Below are 10062 nucleotides of genomic sequence, written 5' to 3' on the forward strand. Positions count from 1 at the left end.
ACAAAACAAACAAAAACAAAACAACAAAAACAGAAACTGTGTATTTACAGATAAGCAAGCTGGAACAGATGGGTTTTTATTCCAGTTTTTTATTCCAGTATTTTGCACAGTATGTTTCCATTTTGCAAGTATTCTCTTATTTTGTCTTGTGTTCTGAATGAAAAAAAATGGTTAAATGGGAAAAGTAGTAAGGGAAAATTCACAGTCCAAGGTGTTTTCACTCTTTTGCTGTATGTTTAAGTGTTTCACTGTTTTGTAAGCTCTTTCCAAAAGTCAATGAGTAATGGTGTTTAATAGTTGGGATTTCAATAGTTATCAGAATATTGCTGATTCCGATTTTTTTCTTGCCCCACCTGAAAAAAACACAAATCTGCAGATCAGTTTTTATGTCTGTGGTCTGGAGGGAGGGGCAATCAGGGTCGGGCTGGACCTTGTCAGAGGGACCCTTGTCAAGCGACATGTCTAGAATTCCACAAAGGTCAGCCACGCTGGAAGCTGCAGACTCATTGTCTATGTGTGAGTACAGGAGGAATAATTGGCTCACATAACTTGCCACTTGGCACTCCTACAGTATATCCTGTGTAATCCTGGGTTTTAATATAGCCCGAGGCAGCCAACCTCAGAGAGGGTGGCCCTGGATTTGGTTGGGACTGTCCCGGAGTGTATTTCTGTCCGGTCAGATTGATTGATCCTATGTCTAACCTGGAGAGCACATCACATTGATTGGCTATCCAAGAATGGCTTTAACAGGTTTACGGATACAGCAAGTTGGGTATCGTATAACGGCGTGTTAATCCTCTGGATTGAATTAAAGAGTTCCAGGGATTAGTCTGTGACAGGTGAACACACAGTAAAAGGGTTTCTACTGTAAAGGACTGCAGCTATGGTGTTGCTTTCTGTGTGCTTAAAGCTAGGTTTTGCTGACAGACATGAACTTCCTGAGCTGTCACTTGTATTTGATTATCACCAGCGATATGAAGAGGGGAGTCTTCGTGTGAGCCATGAGCTGGGCTCTATTTGCTCTGCTTATTCAGCACTTAAACCAAAGCAGTCGATTTCACATACGCCAGTTGTGTTCTTGTGTACAAACTGACTCTTTATACCCGACCGGCGAACGTTTTTATGAACGCGATATCTCGGGACCCCTGGAGGAAATCTCTTCAAATTTCGGCTTTAAAAAGATTAATAATTTTGATTTTGGTGGTTTGGGGTCGTAACTTAAGACTTCCTATGCTAATTATGACAACATTTCACACAAATATCTATTAGTATAAATAATAAAGTGATGACATTGTATATCCCAAAGGTCGACTTCACTGTGACGTCATAATGTTCTGCAAAAACCCATTTCTAGGACATTATTCAAGTTCAAAACTCAGGAGCAGAAGGGGAGACATTGGTTGGGTAGCCCACTGACAGAATAAGTGTCCCTAATCTTATAGTGTGCTTTTGGCTGCAGCAATTATGAAATCAACAAAAGCAACAAAATACGTTGTTGGTCCATGTTCTTTAAGACAACACACATTGTGTTTTCTGGTCTGATGCTAGACTGGGCCCACTCTCACTATCAGTCTGTTTACAGGTGTTGGGTAAGTTTCAGCACAAAAACAACTGGTTAGGTTCAGGGAGCGACTGTGGCTTAGGAAAAATTAACTAAATAATTATGGTTGGGTTAAGATTACAACTTTTTAAGCTTAGAGAAACCTCAACGTTATTGATACAATTCTAACCACTTTGTAACTGTTGGGAACGGCCGCGGTCAAGGTTCAAAGGAACCAACGTGGAGTGTCTGTAGGGAACACAAGGTTAAACGGTGGTCTCCTGTGTCTAAGTTGAACGTACACAAACAACTGATGCTCTGGTTTTTCTGGAGGACAGTTGATTAACACACACTAACGACAGCACACTTTTCATACAAATGTGTTTGTGCAGCAAAACTAATTACATGAACAGGACTACATTTATTCCAGTTAGAATGTTTCACTTATTCTGAAAAAGCAACTGAAGTCAACCTCACCATGGTGTATTTTCTTTTCATTTTGTTCAAAGACTAAGTTCATTTTCAGTGTCAAAGAGCATTTTGGGGATGATAGGTATTTATTAGATGGGATCCCAGTTGTGCTCAGGGGCTGTAGTCCGCTCTCTGTGACTGCTGGTGAGGTGTGTGTGTGTGTGTGTGTGTGTGTGTGTGTGTGTGTCTGCACAAGCTGTTCCCTCGGTTGTCTCTATCATCCAGCAGGAACAGCAAATTCTGGGATTTGCACCCCTTTGTCTCCTGCAGGTCACCCAGGTCACATTAACCTCCCCCTGTAGTTAATGTGACCCGGGCTTTGTTAGAGTTAGATGAAATGTGACAGCGGAGGGCGACAGGAGACGGGCCGCATCTAGCTGTGGGTCCAGGCAGGGAGGAAAAACCTCTTTTGTGTGAGAGAGCTCTGATTTGCTATCAACCCGACATATGTATTGGTTCAGGCTGTAATTAAAACTGAATAAAGGCCGGGGAGGACGGTGTCTGTAGTCTGCAAAACCCTGCAGTCACATTGTGTTGATGAACAAAATGCTCTCTTCCAAAAATCATTTTATTAGTTAGGATTTTTATTATCGCTTGACTTCTATCCGGCCAAGACTGAGTACTGGATGGAGAGCACTGATTCGTTGTTATTTTACAAGTGACTTAAATGGTCACAAATTAAGACAAGCAACAATAAATGCTCAGGTTTGACATCATGACATTGGTTCTAATGCTCCCCCCCTAAATACTGGCTGTAGCTGCTGGGCATGCTCTTTGCACTTTGTCAAGGACTCCAGAGGAAGTTCAGAAAAACATCAAAACCTGCAGGACCAATATGAATATGGATAACAAGTTGATGAAGGTATTTCTCTGGGTTTTTTTGCCAGCGAATAATTGATTTTGGCCATGTTGGTCTCTGTTTGCTGTCTGAAGAAAAAAAAAAAAAGCCAGGTTAGAGGTGAAAGTGGTTTTCTAATGGAGCCCAAATGGAATCCTTCGTTCCCCGCCTGCAGCCCTCTCTCTCCTCTCACTGTAATTGGCTTCTCCATCTCCGGGTTGAAAGATGGAAGCTTTTGAAAACACTTCATTTTCAGATGTGGTCCTTTGGTTAAATCAATCCATTACCCATGTCCCCCCCCCCCCCCCCCTCTCAGTTGAAGTCAAAAGAAACATGTTGCACAATTAAATAAGCTTGAAATATTGATATTTGAAAGCGTCAATCTTCCTAATTTATCTTCCATTAACAGCAGAATACAGTGCAGGTGTTTCTTTGTGCAGCTCAGTTTTTTAAATATGGAATATAACCTACTAGTTAGTCTTTATTATAGAGGCTACTAGGGCTGCACAATTAATCGCAATTTTTTTCAACATTGCAATATGGATTAGAGCAATATCCAAATCGCGAAGGAGAGAGGTGCAAGATTTGCTGAACCCTTCTGAGTGGAGTATTTTGGTGCAGAGGCCTCAAATCTGTCCTACAGACTAAAGAAAAAATCAGTTTGGTACAGAGTCAGACCGTCGCAAAAGAAATCACACTATAACAATTAAAAAATGTTTTGTTTTAAGATTTCATGATGAAAATGAGGATAATACAAAAAGGATCCTTTTTTCCAATATTGTAAATCATTTCGGAATTGCAATATCAGTCCAAATAATCGCAGTTAGATTTTTTTTTAAACTTATATTAACATGCCGGCGTGGCGGCTAAAAATAATATTAACAGTAATAGTCTCTTCAATCTGTCATACCCCTAACATTATGTGTGACTTCACTGACTATAGTGAGTACTCCAACATTGTTGCCCCCAAAAGCTAAAAAACTGGCCCACCATATGCAGCTGGTGCTCTTTTACCCCCCCCCCTCTGCCTCACTGCTACTGGCCAATGTCCATCCAGTGGATAACTAGAGTTCACTGAAGTGGACGGCCTTTAAATCTTCTTTATGTGTGTCGTACAGAAAATTGCGTCATTTATGTATAACGGTTCCCTACTGTAGTAAAAAATGAAGCTAACTAAAAAATATATCTGATAAATACAACTATAAAGATGAATGGATGAGTAGATTATTGGAGCATTGCTTGAAGATGGTACTCAGCCTTGAACGAAGGCATGTGAAAACTGAGATGATGCGTGTGAAGTTAGTGGTGGTGGATATCAGGGCTGGAATGAAATCTCCATTACACTACCTCCTCAGCTCCAATAATCCATACAGGTATAAAATAAAACAAGATGCGTATCAACTTCAAATAATATTTTTTAGCTACTATACAAAGACATTTAACAGTTTAACCCTATGTGTCTCAGGTGTGTAACATAGAGGGCTAAAGGGTTTAACTCTGACGTTTGACAATATGGATGGATGCAGTGAAAAATTCAAATAAGTTGTCGTTCATAATGAATCTGCTTCTAAAAACAAATTGAATCTGAAATTACAATTACAAAGCAGCCCACTGCTGCCCCCCCGCCTCCCACCAGCCTCCGGGGCCTACCAGGACATTGCTCACACCTGCAGCGGGCTGAGTGGTTAATAATCACTAGTTGTGATAGGAATTTAAAAAAATATGATTCTTCCTCTTTTGCTTTTTCTGAAATGAGTCAGGAGTCAAACAATGCAGTCCGTCTCACCGCTGACATTTAAAAGGCTTTTTATTCCTGCACTCGCAATTTACATACATAGATTGAATAACGTGTGTGTGTGTGTGTGTGTGTGTGTGTGTGTCCCAATATATCATTCATGAGAAGCCACAATACTTGAATAAATTGGGACTTTTATTTTTTTAATCACACTGCTGCAAATGTCACCTACCAATTAATTACTATCTTCTTTTTAGTAGTTATATTACAGGTGGTATATGGTACTATACAGGTACTATATCCAAGACGTTCCACTTCCGGGATTGCTCCGGTGGTGCAGGAAATTCCACCAGTTGTCCTTTTTTCGGCCGGATGTCCGTCTCCGTCCTCTATCTCAGTGTTGCCGTTCTGACCTCTGGTGGATTTCTGAGGACTATGGTAACCTGGACCTCAGATCTCTGCAGGGTAAATCCAGACAGCCAGCTAGACTATCTGTCCAATCTGAGGACTATGGTTACCTGGTCCTCAGATCTCTGCAGGGTAAATCCAGACAGCTAGCTAGACTATCTGTCCAATCTGAGGACTACGGTTACCTGGTCCTCAGGTCTCTGCAGGGTAAATCCAGACCGCTAGTTAGACTATCTGTCCAATCTGAGGACTATGGTCACCTGGTCCTCAGATCTCTGCAGGGTAAATCCAGACAGCTAGCTAGACTATCTGTCCAATCTGAGGACTATGGTTACCTGGTCCTCAGATCTCTGCAGGGTAAATCCAGAAAGCTAGCTAGACCATCTGTCCAATTGTTTCCTGTTGAAGACTAAAATTCCTTCTGAACGTACACATATTCCATCAAAACAACTATCGTCTTAAGGCTATTTTCTGCCATGACAATTGTGATTGGTTTAAAGTAACATCAATAAACCGGAGCATGTTTATGTCCCATCCCAGAATGTTGTTAGGACTAGCAAGACCCTCCGCGGTGCTGTGGAGGAAGGTCTGGCAAAGCGAGACTACAACTACTAGTAGTACACATGTTCCCCTCAGGATGAATTGTAATAACTCTGGTGATCCCTTAACGTTTCATTTAGACTATATTAACGACGTTTCATTTAGGGGACTGCATCTGTGCCACCGGAGGTTCCGCCCCCTGTCCCTAGAAGCTAAATCCATAATCAAATTATATTTCTTTTTGTAGTAAAATCCTCAACAAACACTCAACAGCTATTTTAATTCCAGAGCTCACCTCCCTATTTGCACATTTCACCTAAACGTGTTCCTTCCCGAGGTTGCAGAGGTACCGCAGTCCATCCTATAGACATACTTCAGTATGGACCAAACTGGTGTGGGCCATCTCTGGAGCCATGCTAGCATGGCGATACATGTGATACACTGCAGTTGGTTGGAGCCATTGCTGTGCAAATGAATGAATGAAATGAGTTTGACCCACCTGGACAAAGTGGAACACTGTTATTTTTGAATTTGTAGCTCTACCCTCCTGACATACTTCAAGAATAGCATAACATGGCCCATTTACCGACCATTTCTGGTCTGATACCCACAGAACAGAACTGAATTTGTATTTGGCAGAAAACACACACTTTTCCTCTTGATTCCCGCTGTTACATAGATGAATAATGTTTGAGTGCCGGTCCTTTTCCTTGTATGGATGGGCATAGGCTCACTTTGCATGTCTGTGAACTTCCACCTGCAGAACGAAACCTCAACCAGATGTACTGGAGAGCTTTGAAATTCCCCGACTGAGGCAATTTGCTGCTGACTTGATTTTTGATTAAATATGAAAGGGAAAAAACACAAGAAACCCATTCTGCCTAAATGTCTGGGTATATGGACACATAATGTATGCACACAAACCTTCTGTTGTTTTTCATGTGTGCATTTCTTTGTGTGTTAGTCCACCCACGACCATTTCATGGGCATTCTGGGAGCCATGAGCAAAGGCATAAAACATAATTAGCTTTGCAGCGTTTGGGTTGGGTTTTATCACGGGGACATTTGTTTCAATTTAATGTCTACTGTAAGTAACTTGAAACACCGGGCCATCCACACACAGAGATGGCATTGTCTCTTTTATCAGACTGGTTGATTAAACGTCTGTCTCACAGGTGCTCTCGCTGCGAGATGTGGCCAGCCAACCATCTGAGATAGAATGCAAAGGTTTTAATTTACATGCAGTGAAAGTGGGCTGATAATATGATCATAATATGATGCAAGATTTCCCAATATAGTTGACCATATAAACGATATTGTAACGTGGTAATTTTTTGTGGCTGACAAGCAGCTTTTAGACTTGAGACAATTCTGCGAAAGACAACTGATTGTAATGTGGATATGATGACCAAGAACATGATCAGGCAAATGCTACTGAGCTAAACCAATCAAATGAACTCACGTGACTGACACCACAAAAAGACAACATTTAACCAAGTCATGACAGCAGGTGTACAATAAATATATCCATTATGCTAACTCATTGTTATAAACGAACATGAAGTAGTTCTCAAAACATTATAAAAGAAAAAGAGCAGACCCCTTGACCCATGCTAGCGGTGTTGCTCTTGGGGGGGCAGTGCCAATCATTCCACCACTTACAATAACTATTAAATGGATTGCCATGACATTTTGTAAAGACTGTTATGTTTCCCAGACGATGTACTCTCATGACGTTGGTTTTCCCTCTGGCTGAACCATCTGAAGGACAATGTGCCTTTCAGTAAAATATCTCAACAAGTATTGAAATTTGGTACAGACATTTATGTAATGTTTACTTTCCTCCTCTAACCTAGACATTTAGCGCTATAATCAGGTCTTAATTAGTCCAGTTGTTTGGTTTGTGACCAAACAACTGAAAACACTCCCATCAGCCTCAGCCTTGATTTTAGTGCTAATGAGTAAACGTTAGCACACTAAATAATAATAATAATGTATACTTTATTAATCCCACAAGGGGAAATGAAAATGGTATTACTGCAGCTAACTCTGCTCACAGCTTCTTCTTTCTCTTCCAGCTGTGGTGGAACGCTGCGACTGGAGGCGGTCCCAGCTCACGTTGATGCTGGTGGGCGCCCCCCAGTACTCTCCCTGCCACCTGCTCCTGCGCCGCTCCCACCTCCCCGCCCACCATGGCTATGAGCAGTGACCCTGGCCCCGAGATGCTGGACCCAAGCTCTGACAAGGAGACCAGCAGTCTCACAGACAACATGGCTGCCTTGACGACGGACGACTCCAGCGGCTCTGCATCCAACGGCGTGAGGAATGGCAGGGCTCAGCAGGACGCCGCTCAGGCCAAGAAGACTCGTGCGCTGCGGCCACACCTCACGGGGAGGAAGTTGTCGCTGCAGGAGAGAGGCACTTACCTGTCAGGCTCTGGAGGAGGATACACGCACATATCCCCTCGTGTGGCTCGCAGGCCCACCGTGGAGTCTAAGCGTGTGTCCATCTCAGACGCTCAGGTGAGGAAGTTCTTTTTATTCTTTATGAATTAATAATCATTAAATTATAATTCTAGAGCTCAACAGTGGGGTTCTGGAAAGTAGATTTTTCCTCTAATTTTCTCCACAAGGGTTTTGATTATCAGCCATCAGAATCGACATGGTAGACCCATCTATTTTTCAATATCCTTCAAAACACTGTCCTGAGCCATGTCCATGTTTAATAATCTGGTTTAAGCAGGGGAAAATCTCAATGCCTAAATATTTAAACTGCTTAACAATGAGGATGTCGGCAGAGATGGTTGAATTTTGAGCATGATCATTTAAATAAAGTAGTTCAGACCTTGGCCGGTAATTTTAAAGCCTGATAAGCTTCCATACTCCTCGCATAATGATAGAAGGTGAGGAAGAAACTGAGAGGGGTTCTCTAAAAAGACCAAAACATTGTCATCTCAAATAATGAGAGATGATGCTGCGTACAAATGCATATTGGTGACACCATTATTAAATGGCTTGAGCCAGTGGCTCTAAAGAAATAATCCAGGACTCAAGGTGCAACCTTGGAGGGTGGATCTAGAAACTGGAAATAAAGAGGAGGAGGTGCGTCCTGTTAAGACTCCGGCTGAGGGATTAGAATACATAACTTTAATCATACCACTCAAAGTGTTACCAAAGCCTATCACCTCTTAGACTGACCATAAAAATGACCACTCAAGCCTATCAGCTATTGGCTTTCATTACATTAAGAGGGAGAAGTGACATTGGGGTCTTACTGTCTTCTGCTGCATCAGCAATGTGAAGAAGACGTCTAACATGATCTGCTGCCAGTCTCCTTTTTATGAATCCTGATTGGTCAGCGTTCTCTAATTTTGACAAATGAGACTCCAAACGGAGGACTAGGAGCTTTGCAAAGATTTTAATGTCAGCGTTAAGCAGGCTCAGAGGATGATGGCTAGAAAACTCTGTAGGATCCTTATCCTTTTTCAAGAGTAAAGGTATTAAGGCTGTGTTAACATCCCATGAAAATTTGCCCTTTTCAATAGAGAAGTTAATCATGTCAAGAAGGAAAGGGCCCAGCTGTTCCAAAAAGTTACATAAAATTCAGGGGGAATCCCATCAAAGCCCGGTGATTTTCCTTTTTTGCATATTCTGTACTGCCACTCTTGATTCTTCAATAGTAATCAATTTGTCCAAGCTGGCTTGATTCCAGACGTAAAACTCAAACAAAAGCATTTTCAAAAAAAGTCAATTGAAAAATAGAATGGGAAAAATCACTTACCAGAGTCGTTCATAAAGTAGGCTGTCACTGTTGAGCTGTTTGCAGAAGCAGCATGACATTTGTGATAAATAGCTATGAAGGTAATAATGGCCACACTGTTTAAAGATGAGACATCTGGGAAGTGGAGTGCTAACAAATCCAATAACAATCAAAAAGCTTAAATCGTCCAACGATATCAAAACACTTTTACCCTCTTTAATGATCAACATCTGATTTCCTCTGATTTGGACATATGCTGACGTGATTCTCTGCAGTTGGGTGTGACATGTGGTGTGATAGCAGGGAGTGTAACACAAACTGAGAACAAACAGCTCCATTGAGCGGATGAGAGCAGTTATACATTATAACTAAATATACTAGCTCAATATCTCTGCATTATCACCAAAGAAAGCGGAGCAGAAGGCCAGTGGACAACATGACCGGAAGAGGGAAGCGGGAGCAGGTGTGCACACTAGTCTCCCACAAGCACCCATCGTGGAAACATGCCTCCTGTGTATTAGCTTATTCATGTTGATGCATTATAATCTCCGCGTATGTCACCGTGGTCCAGCCTATATAATACTACATGCTCTGCACTATGAGCCGATGTTTGTTACTTACCACTTACATGTGACAGCATTTTGTTCCGACTTTGGCTTTGGCAAGAGAACTTTTGACCCATGAGACAGACATTTAATGCATTCTGGCTGGCACTGTGCTGTTTGATACACCATTAACGGTGGGGGGGGGGGGGGGGGGGGGGGGGGGGGG

The 10062-nt window shown here is 42.0% G+C and overlaps 1 protein-coding gene across 2 annotated transcripts in view; it reads left to right on the top strand.

Moving 5' to 3' along the window:
- The window catches only part of camkk1a (calcium/calmodulin-dependent protein kinase kinase 1, alpha a), a 51795-nt gene that overhangs the window by 11300 nt on the left and 30433 nt on the right, over positions 1-10062 (top strand). For both annotated transcript variants that reach the window (XM_034890051.1, XM_034890052.1), the window contains exon 2: positions 7611-8054. In XM_034890051.1, the coding sequence (XP_034745942.1) occupies positions 7725-8054 (330 nt within the window). In that variant the 5' untranslated portion in view covers positions 7611-7724. The remainder of the gene's footprint in view (positions 1-7610; positions 8055-10062) is intronic.

Source organism: Etheostoma cragini, chromosome 13 (genome assembly GCF_013103735.1).
Source record: "Etheostoma cragini isolate CJK2018 chromosome 13, CSU_Ecrag_1.0, whole genome shotgun sequence".
NCBI classification, from domain to species: Eukaryota; Metazoa; Chordata; class Actinopteri; order Perciformes; family Percidae; genus Etheostoma; species Etheostoma cragini.